The sequence below is a fragment of the Oxyura jamaicensis genome, chromosome 4 (genome assembly GCF_011077185.1).
Source record: "Oxyura jamaicensis isolate SHBP4307 breed ruddy duck chromosome 4, BPBGC_Ojam_1.0, whole genome shotgun sequence".
NCBI classification, from domain to species: Eukaryota; Metazoa; Chordata; class Aves; order Anseriformes; family Anatidae; genus Oxyura; species Oxyura jamaicensis.
The window spans coordinates 1447613-1466819 of record NC_048896.1 but is presented as its reverse complement, the minus strand read 5'-3'; the positions used below and the strand labels follow the sequence as shown (position 1 = coordinate 1466819).

Genomic DNA, 19207 nt, shown 5'->3' with positions numbered 1-19207 from the left:
AGGAGAGATTCCCTTCAAAAGGCGTGAAGAAAAAAGGAACAAAAGCAGCAGAAGCAGCCCTGAGATGGGTGCCAGGCCAGCAGCGAAGGGACAGTGAGGAAACACGGGATCTCATCCAGCAGAGCTACGTCTTAGGACCTGCCTTCACAGAAGGCCGTGCCGGGAAGAGCAGGCTAGCAGCAAACACAGGAAAGGGGTAAATTGATGGGTAAGACTGCACGTGTCAAGGCAAAAATAAATGGAAGAAAGGTACAGAAGCCATGAGGAAAACAAACACCCCCACCCACATAAACTTTTCTAATAAATCAGAGAAACACAATCTGGAAAAAAAAGGGGGGCAACTGCATCCCTTGCAGGCTACACGCAGCACCTCTGCCTAGGCTAGTCAAGAGGAGCCAACAGGGCTATGTATAAAATATCTCAGCTCTCCTCAGCGCAGCTGGCTGCTCGTGTGCCTGAATCACGCTAATATGAAGGAAGAAAAGCTGAGTGCTTCCCAAACCCCGCTGTCCCCGAAGGTAAGGGAGCAGCCTGCTGATGAAGCCCCCGCCTGGGCCAGACTGAAGACAGCAACGCCTTACGGGCTGGTCTGCATTTCACTGTCACTCTAGAAGCAACGGTGCTGGTTTTTACCCTGACATTTGTAACGTTCTTTGCATTTTTAGCAGGTTTAGAACAATCTCAGCAGCAGCTGCTGGCGTACACCTGGTGAGCACAGAGCTCCCAGCAGCAGTTCCTCCGCTGCTTACCCGGCAGCGCGTGCCACACTCCGGCTCAGCGCAGCACAGCAGCCATGCCCTCTCTTCTCAGTCGGTCGAGGATCAGCGCCAGCTCCTATTTAAGCTTGCTTTAGAGGAACGCAGAGTTTTCAGCCCTTCAGGGGTGTTCTATAAGCAGATCTCAGAGCGCACTGACCAGCAGGGCACTGCTCTTCTGAATCTGGTGCTGCTTGTCCCAGCGTTGGTCCCTGCAGCACTCCTCCAGAGGGTCCCAAGCACGCCCGCTGCGCCACGCGTGTATACACACATCTACAGCTGCACGGACCCCACGACACGAAGCAAAGGGACAAACGTACATTAACGATCTGTAGCATCAGCATTTTAACACGTCGCCCTCAAAATATCTGCTCTGCTTAACACAGAGCTCCCAAACACTGCCTTCTGCCAGCCTGGGGAGGAACGGGATGATGTGGAAAGGCCACCAGTAGCCCTGGCCAAAATCAACCGGCCTTACACATCTTCTCTGACAGAGCCCAGGACAAAAACCAAGGGTTTTTCACAGCAAGAACTAGGCAGCACAGGAGATTTTATTTTGTCTAAAATAGAGAGGAAAAAATAAATACATCCACCAACAATACAAAGAGAAGTTTCCCAATTCACGTACTTTTCTTTCAAGGACTTCCTCTGACCGGGAGAGCAGAGGCAGTCTGGCCCCTCAGACAGCGCCCCGCTGACAGCAGCTCTGCGGTGCCACTGTCCATGACGAGCGCACTCTCAGTCTGACATTTCATGTAAACCAAAGCAAAGTGTCACGTTTACTCCTCTGACTCCAGTGACTCCCAGAGAAGCCAAGGATACCTCTGCATATGTACAGTGCATTTACTCCTACATCGCCAAGACGCAGGCGATTCTTACAGGATTCCCAGGCCCTGCTCTCTCTGCTGCTGCAGCATCAGCCCATGTTCTGCCGATTGCCGTAGCCTCTCGGGTGTGTATCTTTCCAGTCATCCCAGTCCCGAGCTTTCTGAAGAGCTTCCTCATCATCCTCCTCCTCCTTTTTCTCCTGCTGCTGCTTTTTCAACTCTTCATCAGTTATATCTGCTGAAGGCCAAGAACAAGAGCGAGGGACAGTAAGACAGTGGCAAATGACAAGTCGGGGTCCCAGAACAGAATCCCTCCAGAGTCAGCCTCGACAAAGCAGGAAACGCCAAGGAGCAGCCGAGCAATCCCTTTATCCTGAAAGCCTCGTGGAGGAAGCCAGGGAGGATTTTACACCCCGAGCACATCCCTCATTCACCATTCCCCCCAAGAGGGTTCACAAATCCTCATTTTTTTCTGTTTTCAGTTTTGCTCTACCCCTCCTTACCTGATGGCTTCTGAGGTGCAGTCTGACCACGCAGTGCCTCTTCCCTTCTGCGCTGATCATACCAATCGTTTACGGTCATAGTTGGGAGGCTGGGATATCCGGCACCAAACACTCTACAGGGAGGGACAGGGTCAAGGAAGGCACTTTAGGTCCTGTACGAATGAGCAGGAACAGCAGTACCAATGCAGAGAACTACCCCGTACTCAAATTTGGATTGATAATACGAGGCATGTTACCAAGAAGAGTTTGCCCCAAGGAGGGTATTTCCCCAGTCTGGGCCTGGGGGCAGGCTGCGCAGTAACACCGCCAGGACAGCAGTGCAGGAGTTAACTCAGCTGCTTTAGAGGCAGGGACTGCTTTGTTCCAAAGATCTCGGAACACTTGTCCAGTCCCTAGAAGAACGCTGTCCGCTGGCACAGCTTGCCAGCGGGGACACTGAGAACTGAATTAGGCACAGCTCAGCTGAAGAGGTATCTGTAACCCTCAAGGCAGATAGTGTCAAAATCACAAGGAATCCGTTTTCTGTCCCATTTTGTGCTCTAGCTGCTGTATCACCTGCAAGAATCTCACAGCACCACGAAGCGCTGAGATCCTGTTACCCTAGGGAAAGCCCTACAGTTAAAAATTCCCAGTAACGTGCTATCGCGACTGGTGGCCAGGCAGGTACCACATCTTCTCAGCCCCAAGGATCACTAATTTCAACCCACCAAAATCCCCCGGAGTTTACATCAGGTTAAGCGACTACTTGTGCTTTTCAATGTCATGCTCCTTAAGAGCAAGGAACAATCCCGTTGTATCACATCGAGGGGCAGAAAAGCCTTGCCTCTCCACAGCTTACTGAACAGCCCACACACCGTAACCTAACGCGGTAAGACCTGAACATGGCTCCTCTTCTGCCATCCCAACACAACAAACGGCATTGGCTGAGACACTGACGCATGCTGGTAACAGAAGCGATCACAGAAAGTGGAAGAAACGTGTTAGAAGTGCCCCCATCCCCTGCCCAGATGTACAACACGTGCAACCTCGACGCGACACGCTGCCTGAAGACAACGACTGCTTTTCTGCATCTGTAAGTATCGTGGGTTTGACAGGAGAACAGCGCTGCACCACACTGTGTTAAAGGAATCAAAAATAAACATACTTAGACTGAACAGCGTCCCGGGTGAGAATGAAAGGTTTCAGAGGAGCCCTGGCTTGCCGGGAAGTACCGTGAGGTGGTGCTGAAGACTGAAATTGCAAACAAGAGTCACAAAGTAATCGCGTAGGTAAGAGTACCCTTCTTTGCTTCCCGCCCCAAACAAGTTACTAAGGGTCTTGTAGAAAGGAGATGCCTCTGCTGTCAGAGCAGCGTCCCAGGACGGACAATTCAGCCCTTAATCCACTTTAAATCATGAACTCCATCTGTGAGCTTCCACAAATCACTTCTCCTTGTGCCTTTGTTACACCCGTTCTGATCAAAGCAGAAAGCTGACAGAGCTAAACCAGATCAGCTCAGATCAAAGCATGAAATACGGCTTATTTTTTCCATGGACCAAACGCAGAACGCTCTGAAGCAAGTCGAGCTCATCATTCACGAAGATATCACCCAGGGCACTACAGAAGAGCAGAGCTCTGCAATGCCAGCAATGAATTGCACAAACCAGGCGTGCCAGCAAAGCTGGGCTCTGGTACACTTCGGCACATTATTATTAATTTTTTAATTCTAGACAGATGTTCTAGGTGAGAAGCGTAAGGCCCAGGAACACTGTGTCTGCTTCCTCATACAGAACGAGCATGTTTTTTCTGTAACATCGGGATGTTCTGGAGGCTAGAAGCGTAGGCTTGAAAGAAAAGACATCACCGGGGTCTTGTCTTAAGTGACAGAAGCATTCGGTTCTATAGTTCGAGGTCTGGCACAACCCAGCAACGTGGAGAGAAGCCTCTGCACACAGATCAGTTCAGCTCTGATACTCAGTGCTCACGCATTTTACACGCTGTGACTGTCTAGGACGTGTGATAGCACCAGACAGGCACTGATGCAAAAAGCAGGACGCTGCCCGTTCAGAAGTAAACCAAGCCCTACCCGTTTACACCGTGCATGAGCTAGACGTTAACCTCGAATTCACAGAACAGAACATCGGAAACTGCTAATCAGTTCCTCTGAGGTCCATTTACCCCCAACAGTGTCTGTCACCGGGTCTAACCATGCAGAGTTCACAGCACCTGCAGATCAAGAGATCTCCTACCTGCTTCGCTGCATCTCTGCTCCTCAGGATTACCATTTCTTGGTCAATGCTCTCGATTTCCTCAAGGCTGATGTTGACCCATTTCTGGATTTGCAGTAGGTAGAATTCCCGTATCTGATCCTCGTCTGCCTGCCCACTGTCCACAAAGGTTCTCACAGAGGCCAGCCTGTTCTCCAGTTCCTTCTTCTGCTTATACCTGGCTCAAGGAGAATTAAAGGACATAATTTAGGTAGCCTTTCTCTAGCACAGCCCAGATACAGTGCTTTCTAAAATCAGCATTTTCTCAAACTTCAGTACAGTCTAAGAGCTTTAACATAATTTCACGTGTTTCAAATGAAAGCTGCATACAGAAAGGTAGGTTCTGATGATTTACTGTTCTAATTTAAGCAGCCCCTATTGTTAAGAAGTTTTAAAGACAATTTAAATTTAAAGACGGGGCCCCTCCCGGTTATTTGATTTGTGCTAAGAGGCCAGCGAGCCCAGCTGAGGATTGCTGACACAGGACATACAAGACAAAGGACACAGCATACAAGCGTGGTTCTATAAAATAGACTCATCCACAACAACTCCACAGAGAACCCCAAAAAATACATCTTAAGCATGCGAGCATCCGCCTGCCCAGCCCTGTGCCGCTGAGGCAAAGCGAACCACTCCCTTCTGGTCTGTTTGCAGCAGGGTGAGCTCTGCAGCCAGCCACTGGCAAGGGCAGCTGAGACGAGAGCTCTGGAGCCTGCACGAGGATCCAGGCTGTCAGAAAACGTTGATCTTGCAGTCTCTGCTTTTCACTGGAACAGAACGTAATTGCAACGCCTCGCTCTGCAGTCACTCAGGTAGGAACCTGCTGATGGCAGGGCTCACAGCGCGAGGCGAGCACACCCAGCCCTGCCTCACGCTGGGCATGAGCACGGTGCCAGGCTGTCAGCGAGCAGCCTGTGGCGGACAGCCTGTGCTGCACCAACCCACAACACATTCTGCTACCCCAAATCCATCCCACCTGGGTTACTTCCTAGACCAGAAACTGTGTTTTGGTGTTTAAGTAACTTGAACTGCTCTCAGGGCCGTCCTGGGCCTGTCCGTGCCACCGCAGCAGACAACGGTTTGACTGTCAAAACCCTCACCTGAAACATGTCCAAGAGGCACTGAGAGCCCCTGTATCAAAGACCTGGTAAGCACGTTTGTGGGAAGCTTCCAGCCTGGGTGGCTTTACCCAGTTTGCGATTAGAGCTGAGCACGATGAGCTTCTGTGCGATTCATCCCCGAGGACCGGGCGCTACAGCCACAACCACGCCTCCGTGACCCTGAGGCACCCCGACCCCCCGAGGGGCGCGGTGCGGACCCCCGAAGGCACGTTTAACGCCCTGCCCGCGGTGCTGCCGTGTCCCCGGCCTCCTTTCCCCCGCTCACCTCTCGATCTTGGCCTGCCGGCCGGCGGCCATGGCCAGCAGGCTGCGCTGGGCGGCGGGGCCGCGGCTCGCGGGGCTGCCGGCCTCCTCGTCCCCCGGGGCGGCGGCGGCGGGCGGCGGGGCGGCGCTGAGCCCGTAGGCCCGGCAGAGCTGCAGGAAGCGGCAGAAATGGGCCCGGGCGGCCTCCAGGTGCTCCCGCCGGCGGCTGGCGTCCACCTGCCGCAGGGTCAGGGCGCCCAGCAGGGCGGGCACCGCCAGGTACTTCAGGTCGGCCGACGCCACCTCCTCCAGATCCTCGTTCTCGCTGCAAGGCACAGACCGGCATCAGCCCCGGCTTCGGCCCCGGCCCCGGCCCCGGCCCCAGCCCCGGTCCCGGTGCCGGCCCCGCCGCCTCACCTGAAGAGCTCCAGCTCCGCCACCATGGCGGCCGCCTGCCGCAGCGCGCCCAGCCCCTGCCGCACCTTATCCTGCACGGCCGGGGCCCCCGAGGAGGGCTCGGTGCCGGCTTCCACCTCCTCCCAGAGCCGCCAGCCCGTGGCCAGCAGCTCCGGCAGCCGCGCCTCGGCGCCGGGCCCCTCCGCCATGCTAGGCCGGGACGGAGCCACCGCCCCCCGCCCGCCGCTTCCGCCCGCCGCCCGCGCCCGCCCCCCGCCGCCATCTTGGTGGTGGCGCTGCGGCCGCCATCTTGGTAGGGGCGGGCCGCGGCCGGGGCCGGGCAGGGCGAGGCCGCGCTGTGGCGGTGGGCCGAGAGCTCCCCTGGGAATCGGGGCTTACATCCCTGTGAAATACACGCGTTCAAACTGGGCTCCTGGCAGAGCAGTGCGCCCAAGGGACTGTCCGAAGCAGAGCGTTAAATAGCAAACAAATCGGTCAAAGTGAAGCTGACAGCGCTAGTCCCCTTCACCTCTTAGCCTCCCATTTACTCTGATTTACAATTTACTCCAATTTACGCCCCCCCCATAAAGCAGCAGAGGCCCTGGTCTATTTCATAAATAGCATTAAATAATGATTCACGCACATTTCTCATCCTGGACCACGAGGACCTGGGTTGCCCCAAGCCTCGCTGGTTGCCCCTTCCTTGACTTTCCTCCAATATCCGCACCTCTGCAGATCATTGTTTTGCTGGCTTGGTTGTGGTTTGTTTCATGGCGCAGGTCCCTTTCCATTAATCTTACCAGATTAAAAACGCAGCAGAAGGCTGGAGTTTGTCTACACCACACAACGCAGCACTCTGCGTCAGGAGCCAAGCTGGAATTAAATGTGTTGGCTCCCGACGCATATGCCAGCAGTGTAATCAGTAGTGTCCTCTCGAGGCCAGCCAAAGATCATGCTAAGGAGCCCCCCTGCCCCAGGACCCCATGCTGGTACTCCTGCAGGGTGCTCCGCTCCCTTCCCTGGGCACAGCCGGCTGTGTTTTGCCCGTGCGGCTGCACCAGAGGGAGCCAAGCCATCGCTAGCCATGACACCCCGCCACAGCAGGCAGCGCTGGGGTCGCTCCTTGGGGTCCCTGAAATGTCACTGCTGCCACAAAAAGCCTCTTCCAGGCGAATGTGCAGGCCAGGAAGGCAGCATGTGCTGCCCCAGGTGCTATAGCAGGTGCTCCGTCTGGGACAGTAGGTCACGCGTGGTCCTCTCCTGCTCCTGGGAGAGCCTCAACAGCACCTGAGGACATCAAGACTGGAGTTCACCAGGGGCTTGTATTGCACACAACCATCACTCCATAGCATGGGATCGGAACTTGGCAGACCATCCAGGCAACACACAGCGCACAGCATGGATGCTCAGCAGCAAAGTCCTACATTTTATTATTTAAGTGCTGTGCCCACCATTTCATCTCCATGTGTTATTTTTATAACAAAAGTAAGATAAGGACCCTTTGCTGCTTCTTTTTTGGTTAGGTCCTGAGTCCCTTCTGATAGTATCTCTGAAATTAAAACAGGCATCAGACAGGTAATGGTTAAAGCTGGGCTTTTACAAGCTGACGTGCAGAAACACAATACAAGTTATTGACCTAGATGTGGAAAATTTATATGGTGTGATAATAATTCAGGGCAGGCTGGAAGCACTCAACTTCCACAGATGAGTCAGTTTATGACTTAGTCTGTTTGTTTCCTTCATGCGTACACGAGATAGCTTGATAAAAAGTTAATCGTAAAAGATAGAAGAATTGTGGTTTAGGTTCCTTTATGCTGTGTCCCAAGTACATCCTGATGGTTTTGCTCTCCTGTCATCCTCCTTCCATGTGACCGCTTTGCTCAGACTGAAAACGCAGGCACCAGTAGGGTAAGATATGTCAACAGTTTAACACATCATTCTGTGGTATTCCTGCACACCAGGCAGGAAGTGAAGAACCACGCTGCATCCAGCAGTGCAAAAATTAATTAGTATAATAATTGGAGGTAGAATGGGGCCAGAATTCTACAGCCATTTTTTCTTCACCAGCAGCAGATGCTATGACATCCTCACCAATTACAGCCAGTTCCCTGTTATCAGAAAGGCAACACTCCAGTCAGGGTGGCATCTTCCCCCTTCACATGCATTAGTTAAAATCAATAGTAAACCTATCAAATCATTCCCCCGCCTCCCTTCCCGAACGTCTAAGATTCTAAATTTCAACAGCATGTTTAAGGATCAGAGCAAAAGGTACTGTTGGAGTGAACTCCTTCAGTGCCTTAGCCTTTGTGTTACCCAGGTAGTCTCAGCAGTTCAGGGATTACCTTGCCTACAGGATATCTCTGTTTAATCTTGAGCAAACATCTCCTTTGGGCATTCTTCTCTGAGGCCTTCACCTCTCCGAGCAAGCCAGATAGGTTCACAGGGAGCTATTGGCTCGCTCCCCAAATGACTGTGACTAGGCTGATGATGCAGCATGGGACCTCAGCCCACTTCCCCTTCTCTTAAAACTGGAGGCGGGCTGGTGGTGTCAGTTTTGACCCAGATTATCAGGGGCAGCACAGGACAGGCCTCGAGCCACACGTTATCGCTGTTCGGCAGACACGCTGGACTGAGAGAGCAGGAAATCTATGTGAGGCTCTGTTTCCTTCGAGATGGAGAAGGCTTTGCTTGCAAGAGCCAAGTAGGTGAACCTGTCAGCTGGATGGAAGTTCCTGAATCGCCTTGCTAGCAGTTCATTAGCCCTGTTTTTATCTGCTGTCCCAACTGGTCAAGAACAGGTTTCACTTACACCACAGAGGCGTGAAATCAGTAAGGGCTAGTGACCGAATCACCTGTCGTCTGCCTGCTCTTCAGCCCCAGCATCATGAACTGCGGGCACCCACACGTGTTGTGGCATGGAGCCCCGGGGTGGCTCACGGGCCTGTGCCTGCTCCTGCTGTGGAGAGGAGGCTGCTCTGCAGCTCCCACCCTGCTGTAGCTCACTTTCGGACTGCCTTTGGAGGCAGTTTCCCCAGGGGTGCACGAAGGAAAAATGCTACTTTTCAGTGAGGCCATGGCACTTCCTCAGCACTGGCATAAAGGCGATTTGACAAGTCCAGCACCAGTGACAGTGCTGGAGCAGGAGCAGGTAACGTGCTCCTGAGCTCTCTGCCACATTAATTTTGTTCTGGAGAGAAACCAGCAAGCACCGAGGGACAGCTTTAACTTTGGAGTGCTGCTTTCTGTGGAAGCCTTTTATCTCTGGGAATTTCTACCCTGGTTTAGCAACTTAGTGAAATGCAGGGGGCAGAGCTGGAGGGGATGCCAGCCTGCCCAGCCAAGAAGAAGGGACAGAAGTCCACTTTCCCTCTGAATCCAGCACAGCCACTGCAACAAGCGCCCTTCAAGCTATGCCCAAAGGCCCTCACACTGCAGTCCATCCCCCCTCTGGTCTCATGGCTCTTACTCACCTACGTTCACTTGTCCCTGTCTCTCAGCCGAAGATCCCCATAAGGGCAATCCCTATTATTACTTGTCATCCTCGGGACATCCTGCTGAACACCCCAGAAATAAAGGAGAACAGAGATGCAAGGGGGTTTCCTTAGATACAAGCCTTTACTCATGCTTGTGTCTTGTGGTGCCGGAGTGTAGGCACCAACCACCCCAAAGGTCAAGGTAACTCCCCCCAGATATCTACAGCAGTACAGATGTTGACCAACAGCTGAGCACTGAGGCAGTGGCCCCGCCACGTGTCTTCTCCTTGTTCTGGCTCAGGTCTCCTTGTGACGAGCAGAAGGAAAGAGGAAAGAGATATATCCCAACATGTCCTGGTGTTATTCTTACCCCTTACTTACCAACAGCTTGTTGCCTTGGCTTGGATTATCCTCCTGGAATAAGTTACGCAGCATCTCTCCAAGTATAAATAATAATTTTTTAAAAAGTGCTTTAGCAACAAGGTCAAAAGAGCCCATGAAGATCACTCTCCTTTCTCCAGACTTCATTGTCTACACAATCTAGCCAGCAGGGAAGGATCACGTTCACACCAGTGTTACGCCTTTCAAACACAAACTAAAAGTCAAGTAGTAACTAAGGGAAGGCTTTGCAGAGCAACCCCTTTGCCTGGTTCTCACCACATTTCATGTAGAGGGCTGGTTTTCTTTTGTGCACATTCAGAGCCATCTCTCCCACGTCAGCTCACAGCACCAGAAAGTGAAAAACCTCTGCCACGACCATAGAGAATTCAGCTCTGGGATTCTCATTTCCAGCAACAGATAAACAAAAAGCCACAAGACCCGGGGAAAAATGGCTAATGACAGGAAAGTCAAAGAGGTAGATCCGTCACATTAGCAGCGAGCCTGACGAGGGTTCATGAAGCAGAGGGTAATGACAGCAGCCTACCACAGTCTGGAGAGGACTGATTGTGAAAGTGGGGCAAGAGAAACATGGGAGGATTTGTATGAAGGGCTGCAAAGCCAGAATTGTTACGGAGAGCCTCCCGGTGTCACGGCACTGCTGTCGCCATGCCCAGGTTTGTTCAGGTCCTGAAGAGGTACCGACCAGAGCTGGAGATGTTTTTTTTTTTTTTCGGGGAGTGAAGTTGTAGACAGCTAAAAAAAGACCCTCTAGCCCTGATTTATTTCTCTGGCAGTGTTGCACTGACTGGTGCTGGAAGCCACCCAAGGGCGATGTCAGGGTCCAGCTTTTCCCATCTTTTTCCTTGGAGGGTGCTTGTGCTGGCCTGCGCCAGGGGTCAGGGCTCTGTGTTCCCCCGGCAGCCTTTATGCTAGCTTCCCTGCCCGGCAGAGTTGGAGAAAATACATCCAGTCAGATGGATCCCCTCAGCCCGTGGGGCCAAGTGGGTGGTTTATTCCCTCTGGACCCACTGCCGGATATTAATTGCCTTGTTCTGGCTCTCAGTCCCTGGGAGACTCTTCCAGCTGAGCTGATCTCACGAAGCTGGTAATTCCAGCTGTGGGCACAGATTGCAATGCTTCCCACTCCAAACATTGTCACTTAGCCGTCACCTCCCCGCCGCAGCCCTCCTGTCAGCCTGACCCTTGGCACCCTTCGACTAATTACAGCACCTCCTTGGCACCCTTCGACTAATTACAGCACTTCCCCACTGCCCGCAGGACATCAGCGGAGCCCAGCGCCCCGCTGCACGTTGAGCCCTCGGCTGCTCCCTGGGCCTGCGCTCACCACGCAGGCAGCCGGAGGAGGAGAGGGCTCCGCACAGTCAGGCGTATTCAGCACTGGACCCTGCCTTTTCCCAGGCAGAAATTCAAGCAGGACCTCTCCAGGAGGGGATCGCGACATCTCCCCGGGGCGCTCCTCGCTATTGTGGCTCCTCTCCTCTGCCCCAGGCCACGTGTGGTTGTAGTTACCAAATGCAAATCACATTTCCCACCCTCCTGGCTGGATCTCTCACTCTGCAGTGTCTTTTGCCTGTTTTCTTCTCCCTAGCTCGTGTTGCAATGCTCTGGGGAGCTCTGGCAGCCCCTCCCGGTTTCACCTCCCTCTGATCTGGCCGTGAGGTGCCTTTGGGCTTTGCTTACAACCCTCCTAATTAAGTACCTGCACCGCCTCTGTGCTCAGCCTGGCTCTGGGCACAGAAACTGCAGCCCTTTTGCAGCTGGAGCATCCCCTTTCCGAGGAATGCTGGTGACTAACTCCTAATTGCATTTTAAAAGAAAATCTGGAGATAGCTTCTTGGCCTTGCGCAGCTGTGGCGGAAGCCTCGCAGCTGTGGCCTTGCTGCCACTCTGGGAAGGCTGCGTGTCAGCAGCCCGATCAAGTCACTGGCACATTAACAACTGATAATGGTAGTTAACTCGCTTAGTTAGCCATGGCAGCGCAGGCTGCGCCCCTGAGCATGTCAGCTTCCAGCTCCCAGGCTCCTCTCAAGCCACCTTGGACTCCCAGCTATTACTCATTGTTAATGTGGAAACCTGGAGCACATTAAACGGAGGGGATGGCTTACAATAAAAGCTTATGAATTGATTCTGTGACCCAGCAGAGGCTGTTAAAAATGATTGAGTGAATATGGAAATGAGTAATCCTACAGCTGGACTCGGGGCCGAGCACAGCCAACTCCATTCAGTACAACCCACAAGTAACACAAGGCGCACGCAAAGCTGGCCGAGGCTCTAGGTCACGGTGGGAGCTGCAGGAACCGTCCTGGGACTTCAGTCACATTTACCTGTGCTCCTCACGCTGTGGGTTCTCCTCAGATACGTTTATTTAAAAGGCACACACCGGAATCCCGCTTACATGAAGTGTGGAGACGAAAGCTTCGTTCTGATGTCCCCGGGGCCCTGGAGCCCTGTCCTCTCTCCAGGCCAGGGCCAGCTCGCCCGGTATCAAAGGGGTCGGAGGAGGGGGCTGAAGCCCTTGGAGGTGGGAAAGAAGGGGCAGGACGGAGGAGCAGTGAGTACAGCGCGTGCTGAAGGGGCTCCACTTCCATCACACATCCAGAGGGCAGGAGCTGCAGTGCTGCCATAGGTGCCCTGTGAGTGCACGGCTGGTGGGTGCCGTTCTGCCACGCTGCCGACCAGGGCAGGCTCCAGGACCGCTGCTGCCCATCCACATGCGTGCTGTCATCAGGCACAGGCGAAATCCCCTCGCTGCAAGAGCAGCATGTCCTGGAGGGGACCGATGAGCTCTGGCTCCTGGAGCCATGCCTGGTTCTGCCTGCGTCCGAGCCGTGTCGTTTCAGATGCTGCAGAGGGCACTGGGGCAGTATTTGCCCCCAGGGAGGAACATTTAATGGTGCTGGGTCAACCCACAGCAGAAACCTGCTGCCAGAGGAGCTGCCCGTGACCCCCTCACCCTAAGCAGTTTTCCTCCCCTGCAGCCTCCTCCCGACGGGCAGCTCGCTACCCCCTGCCCATCCATCACTCCTGCCTTTCAGGCCACTGCCAAAAACCTCCCGCAAAAAGACAATGGCAGCCCAGGGTCCCCATTCACCCTGGAGAAAAGGGCAAAGTGACAAATGGACGGTCCCCAGCTGGAGACGGGGGCTGGATGCTCCCGGTGGCCGCAGGAGGGCAGCCCTTTGTCTTGCTCTGGGCAGATGGGGCAGAGGTCGGTCTTGGCGTTTCGGCTTCCCATCATCGCTCAGTTTGGGGTCTTCCGTGGCAATGCTGGAGTCCGGGCTCCCAGCATAGTCCCCTCCTTGCCCAACTCAGCGCATCCCTTGCGGTTGGTGCCCAGTCCCCAGCTGCCCCCCCGGGGGACACCCGCAGGAGCCCTCCCGCGTGCCGCGGGCGCTACTTGCAGACGTATCTCTCCACCAGCCGCCGGCACCTCTTGCACACCACGTAGCAGCACCAGTGGTGCTTGCAGTGACACCTCTCCACCACCTCCTCCGTGTAGGCGTTGTAGCCGCGGCCGCAGCACATCAGGTCGCAGCCCTCGCTGCCCACGGAGCTCTTGTTGCACTGCCTGCCGAGGGGAGGGCGCAGGAGACGGAGGTGAGGGATCGGGACCCTGCCTGCCCACCCAGATTGCTGCCCCGGCCCCCGCTGGAGCAGGTTTGCTCCCAGAGGCTGCCCGAGGAGGTACAGGGTGGCAGGGCTTCCTAGAGCCGATGCAAGCAGCACTCGGGGCTGCGCAAACCTTCCTCACATCCCCTTCCACCACGCTGCTGAGGGATCGCACTGCCCGCTACCGAGCACTCCTGGTTCCACGTGGCTGATGGAAGCTCTCTCAGAGCACATCTGCAGCAGTTTCTTACCTGTCCTGCGTCCCCAGGGACCCCAGGTGGGCGTTGGGCACGCAGTAGTCGGGAGAGTTGATGAGATAAACCAGATCCGTCTCTTTCAGCAGCCTGACGTCTGTTTCTTTGGGTACCAGCTGCTTCCTGGGCCCGATGAGCCGGTGGGTCACCCTGACGGCTGCCAGGTACTTGGACTTGAGCTCAGAAGCGATTTCGCCCAGGCCTGGCAGCCCCTTCCAGCAGGTCTGAACCGAACAGGAGCCTGAAACTCCGTGGCATTTGCACTTGGTATCCAAGGAGTCACTCAGCACCTGCGGAGGTTGGAAAGCCGATGATGTTTGCCTGTGGCTGGTACCCACCCCGCCGACTGATCCGCACGAGCATCCGCGGGAAGTTGCAAGAGATGAAGGAGCTCCCCTGCCTCCTGCCGCCCGAGGGAGTTCCCTCTTGTTTAGGGGTGGAAGAAAATGCTGCTGGCACAGCGGAGCGCCTCCTTTTAATGGATTTAACGGGGCACTCGAGGGGTGCTGCTCTGTCCCCTTGTGATAATCACGTAACCCTTGGGAAGCGACCTGCAGGAGCTTGTGGTGGGCTGGCAGCTTTTTTGGGGGGGAGAGGGGGCAAAGGGGGAATGTCTGCAAACATCTAACCCCATTTTAACCACGTCGCTGCCTCCTCACTCTAAGGATGGCACCCCCCAGCCTGCCTGGGGTCTGCCCCATTACCGTCGGCACCCCTGCGGCAGGCTGCAGGGGGCCAGGCCCGTACCCACCTGCCTGCCCACCGCGTTGTTGTGCAGATTCACGGCCCGGAGAGCCTGCCTTCCCGGCGGGCTGGATTTCAGGGGGCTGTCGGCAAAGGCGGCGCCGAGCTGCAGGCCGTAGCGCAGGTTGTCCCCGCAGCCACCCCATCGGAAGTCGGGGCCCGGCACCTCGGAGGGGGCAGAGCCGCAGGAGCAGAGGGGCAGCGACCCCGAGGCGCAGGCTCGGGCGATGGAGTGGGCGACGGCGGCCGCAGCCAGGGCGTGGACGAAGGCGGATTCCCTGGTCCCTGGGAAGAGAAGGGAAGCTCACATCTCACAAGGGAGGGAGGCTTGTTTCTTGCGACGGGATAACACTACGACCTGACGCCCTTTTGGGGCTGTATTTTTAGCCCGTGCTGCTGTTGTATTATGCTCTCGGTAAAAGGCCTGATTTCCCCCTTTGTCTGGAGCCCCCAGCAACTGTTCTCATTTGAGTGGAAGTTACTCTGCGATCTGCTGCTGGCCTAGGGGGCACGGCGTTAACACCAGGGTGACGGCAGCAAGGTTTCTCCAAAGAATGCACCTACAGCAAAGCTACGGCCACGCACGGAGCAGGAGGCGGAGGCAAGTGCCCGAGGGGAAGCCCCCTTTACCTTTCAGCAGGTCAGGACCAAAGCTGGGGGCGCGCTGGATGGAGGAGCAGTTCCACCTCATGCCCGCGAAGGTCTTCTGGCAGGCGCTCACGGTCTCGGCGGCAGCGCGGACGACGCTGTGCATCACCTCCAGGTTCCTCCGGCACAGCTGGAGCTGCTCGGGCACCAGCCCGGCCAGCAGCCGGCAGTGGTGGCTTTCGTCCCAGGCCACCCTGCTGCCGCTCTCCGCCAGCCCCCTGTTGGGAGAGGAGAGGGGAGAGGGGGCCGTGGGCACCGGGGTGGGGGTGAGGGGACGGGGACCGCGGGTGACGAGCAAATGGGGACCTGGGGAGCGGGTGACAGGGGGCAGACCCGAGGGGACCTGCTGCAGGGGACCCGCGGGGGAGCCCCCCCGTCCCTCGTTCCCCCTCCTCCCCCCTTGCACCCCGTTACTCACAGCCACTGGATGGCCGCGGCGAGCCCCAGCTGGCAGAGCAGGATGGTGCTGGGCACGGCGGGGTGGCCCATGGCTGGGGACAGCACCGCAGGGCCAGGACAGGCTGGGACCAGGGCCGCCCGCCCCCTTTATACCCGCGGGCGCTGCCGTCCTGCCCCCCGGGGAGGGGAACAAAGGCGGTTTCGGTGCCATTCACAGCTCGCAGCCCTCGGGGAGGATGAGGACGGGGCGGCCGCCCCAGCGCCTGTCCCCCAGGGTGGCTGCCTGGGGACCCCGGTGAGCGCAGCCCGGAGCGTGGGGCTCGCTGCTCGGGTACCCCCGCTGTCGGTGCAGTTGTCCCCAAAGTGGCATCTCCTTGGGCCACGGCAGCACTGAGCAGCTCCACCAGCGGGGTGGCAGAGGGTGCCTGGGCTCTGCCCCGTCCCCCCTGCGCCCCACTAAGCGCTCCCCGGCCCCAGACAGCTTCTCAGCCCAGCGAGGCACGGGGGAGGCCCCGGCACCGCAGACACGCTGCTCTCCCGGGGTGAGCGGATATCACCTTTGGCATCTCCAGGAGAGCCATTGGATTGCAAAGCAAACACGGGGTTCTTTGCTCAGCAGATAAAAAACTTGTCCTTGCAAGCAGGGGATGCTGGCAGGGGATGCAGGCTGGCGAGAATCAGGAAGGGATGACATGAGGAAGGGACAAAAGGGGGGTGGCAAGGGCTGATACTAATTTCTATTTTTTTTTTTTTCTCATTTTCTTTGCTCAGAGCTTTTAAAAAAATCCATTTTCCTGGACCCAGAGGGAGTAAAAGTCTGAGCTGCCTGCCCCCTCTGTCCGCACAGCCCCTCGATGTCGGGGAGGACTCAGCAGCAAGCAGGGCTCCAGCTGTGTGTGTGAGTCAAGGCGCGGACGCTGCTCTCAGGGGCCAGCCCCAGCCCCCGGGGCCAGCAGAGGGAAAGCAGCGCGGGGTGTGCGCACCCCACGGAGAGCAGGGGAGGCCCGGAGGGCTCTCCTGCCTCTGGGACCCCGGTGACCCCGAGCCCAGCGCTGTGCCAGCACTGGAGCTAATTGCGTGTGGGGAAATCCTGCCCCTGGACACCGCCCGCCCGCCTGCGGCCCCTTTGCTTGCAGACAAACCGCGCTCCTGACCTATCGTCTGCGCCAGGGCACCAGCGGCCGCTGCGGGGTTTCATGACTGCGAGAGCCAGGCTGCTGGCAGGCAGGGCGAGCAGCAGGGCACACGGGGGAGGCTCCCCGCCTGCAGCCTGCGAGCACATCCCATGTAACCTGGTTACAGCGCCTCGTCCCTGCCGCAGGACGGTGACGGCCCCAGCGGGCAGAAGCGATGCAGCAGGGAAAGCAGGGCCTCCTCGGGCAGCAGCTGCTCTGTCCAGGACTTCTACCTTGGGATTTCACTTTCTCCCTCGCTGTGCAACTTCCCTTGTAGCAGCAGGAAGGTGCTTTCCCTCCGCAGGGCCTCGCTGGGCGCCCGGTTAGCATCCCCCCGTGACCTCCCTTTGACTTGCTGCCATGTGAGCCAGGGCCAGGACACGCAGCCTGCATCCGTCACCTTCCCGCACCACCCTGCTGCGATGAAAAGGCCAAGGTGCATTGTGCCTGGGCAGTGGCCCGTGAGGAAGGGTCCCCTAGGAAAGGGCCGAGGTCACTCCCAGATCCCAAGCAGAGGTACAAGGGGCTGGGCGAAAAGAGGGCAAACAGAAGGAGACGCCGTGTTATGGCTCCCTGGCATCAGCTGGTTCCCATCCCGTTAACCTCCCTGCTCCTGGATGAAAAAATAAGTCCTACGAAGCAGCACCCGGTGCTGGGCCAGGTGCTGGAGCTGCGTGGGTCGGGGCAGCGGCTCCGCGGCCAGCAGCTCGGTGCTGCTCGCTCTGTGCTCTGGAAGTCCCTGATATTTTTTGACATCCCACCTTCCCAGCGTGGCTTTTTGCAGATCCTTCTCCTGCCTTGGCCAGAATCAGCTGTGGTGTCCCCACTTCTCCCTCCCGCTGCCCCGTACGGGCCTCTCGCTCCAAGCCGAAGATTCTGATCTTGTGAAATGTTTTCCTCTGTAAGTTCCCTTTCTCAGCCCTGGGGAATGGGGAAATGCCTTGCACCTGGACGGGGACACCGCGGGGAAATCTGAGCAGCTTCTGCAGGAATGAGGAATTTTATGACCAGGAAAAGCTGCTCTCGTCGGGGCTGGGAGGTGCTCGGGTGCTTTTCCATGCCTCACGTGGACGTCAGCGTTCCACCAAGCGCTCGCAGGGCAGGGATTGCCAAGCTGGGACAGCCCTGCCGGCCGCTCCAGTGGCTCCCAGTCCCTCCCAGTTGCAGTCGCTCTGCCCCGGGCTCCTTGGTGGCAGCGGCAGCCCCCAGCCCGCCAGGCAGAGCTGCTGAGCAGGTCGGTGCTCTGAAGCCCCCCGGCTAAGGCAGCTGGGGGCTCCTTCTAGATGCTGTGACAGGGACTTCAGACAAGAGGGTCGGGAAGGTCAGCGGCGCCCTAATCTCTGCTGAGCGGTGCACAAAGGTGGGCAAAGTGCGAGCCCCCTGTGCTGGCGGGGGGGAGGCTCCTGGGCTCTAGGCGCCTGTTGTTACCTAATGCAGCCCTGGGTAGCACGAGCCTGCTTTACTGCCAGGGCGCATTGCTGGCTCACGTTCAGCCTGGTGTCCTCCAGGACCCCAGCGCTTTGCACCCCAGATCCCGGTGGTTCTGACCGGGGGCTACGTGAAGCCGCAGCGCTGTTCAGGCCACGCTGGGTCTGAGTGGGGTCAGAGGCTCCCAGCCCAGGCAGACCTCTTCTGGGGGCCTGCTTAGTGCCAGGCCCAGATCGGAGAGGGCACGTTGCCACCCTCTGGCCAGCGGGTTTGCTCTTCAGGGCCACCATCTGCCCCCAAACCCGAGTCCCTGCCGTCACGGTGCTCCTCCCCGTGCTCGTGGCACTGCCAAGGCCCCCCGGCAGCGGGGCGCTTTGCTCCCCGTTAGCTCTGTGGCTTCCAGGCAGGCTCCTGGAGGCGTGGACGGTGCCTGGCGCTGGGATCTGGGGGTCTCTAACAGCCTGCCTCGTGCTGGGGCATGGCACTGCTCCCCAGGACGTGCGGGGGCCGGGAGGCAGGCAGGATGGCACCACTGGTCCCCAGCAGCCGCGCCAAGGCTCCTGCCGCCCAGCACCCCTTACATCGGGCTGTGGGGCCGGGGCAAGGTCCCCTTTCCTGGCTGACAGAGCACTTCTCACACCTCCTGAGAAGCAGGAGAGGCTCTGCTGAGCTTTGGTCTCGGAGGGACATTGGGTGTATTTTTGGCTGCAAGGTCACTGCGGGACACAGATGGGTTCGCGAGAAGCCGGTGCCAGCACAGGGAACGGCGTCCGGAGGCTTCTGATGCCAATCTCCGTCTGCCTCCTACAAAAGGTGATTTTCACCAATCCCTCTTCACAGAAAAGTTTTGCGATGACTGAGCAGCAGGAAAAAAAGGCTTCCTTTTAAAGCAAATTCGACGCTTCTTTTGATGTCAGTTCCTCTTGGCTCCATCCTTGAAGCAAGCGCGGGGCAAGCACTAAAAATACCCCTTCCACTTCCACG

The 19207-nt window shown here is 57.0% G+C and overlaps 2 protein-coding genes across 3 annotated transcripts; both read right to left on the bottom strand.

Moving 5' to 3' along the window:
* Positions 1-1271: 1271 nt before the first annotated feature.
* Positions 1272-6320, bottom strand: IGBP1 (immunoglobulin binding protein 1). 2 transcript variants are annotated; one of them, XM_035323397.1, is made up of 6 exons: positions 6113-6320; positions 5718-6020; positions 4314-4509; positions 3230-3315; positions 2086-2198; positions 1272-1820 (listed from the first exon to the last, which is right to left on the bottom strand). In XM_035323397.1, exons 1-6 carry the CDS (start codon positions 6298-6300, stop codon positions 1672-1674), a joined length of 1035 nt encoding a protein of 344 aa, XP_035179288.1. In that variant the 5' UTR covers positions 6301-6320; the 3' UTR covers positions 1272-1671. The 2 variants fall into 2 exon arrangements, with proteins under 2 accessions (XP_035179288.1, XP_035179289.1); XM_035323398.1 differs by having other exon boundaries at positions 1272-1817.
* A 6388-nt stretch (positions 6321-12708) lies between these two features.
* On the bottom strand, positions 12709-15853 carry LOC118165422 (protein Wnt-11b-like). Its single transcript, XM_035323408.1, has 5 exons — positions 15640-15853; positions 15204-15439; positions 14581-14858; positions 13827-14119; positions 12709-13534 (listed from the first exon to the last, which is right to left on the bottom strand). The coding sequence occupies exons 1-5, from the start codon at positions 15708-15710 to the stop codon at positions 13360-13362; spliced, it is 1053 nt and encodes a 350-aa protein (XP_035179299.1). The 5' UTR covers positions 15711-15853; the 3' UTR covers positions 12709-13359.
* Between the last annotated feature and the right edge of the window lie 3354 nt (positions 15854-19207).

Bases quoted from the DNA above. Each gene is read 5' to 3' on its own strand.
- IGBP1 (XM_035323397.1), bottom strand. From the start codon at position 6,300: ATGGCGGAGGGGCCCGGCGCCGAGGCGCGGCTGCCGGAGCTGCTGGCC. The intron at 4,510-5,717 runs GTGAGCGGGGGA...TCCTTGAGCCAG, and splicing joins CGGCAGGCCAAGATCGAGAG to GTATAAGCAGAAGAAGGAAC. The intron at 1,821-2,085 runs GTAAGGAGGGGT...CTTGGCCTTCAG, and splicing joins TGCACCTCAGAAGCCATCAG to CAGATATAACTGATGAAGAG.
- LOC118165422 (XM_035323408.1), bottom strand. From the start codon at position 15,710: ATGGGCCACCCCGCCGTGCCCAGCACCATCCTGCTCTGCCAGCTGGGG. The intron at 15,440-15,639 runs GTGAGTAACGGG...CTCTCCCAACAG, and splicing joins GCCGCGGCCATCCAGTGGCT to GGGGCTGGCGGAGAGCGGCA. The intron at 14,120-14,580 runs GTGGGTACGGGC...CAACCTCCGCAG, and splicing joins ACAACGCGGTGGGCAGGCAG to GTGCTGAGTGACTCCTTGGA.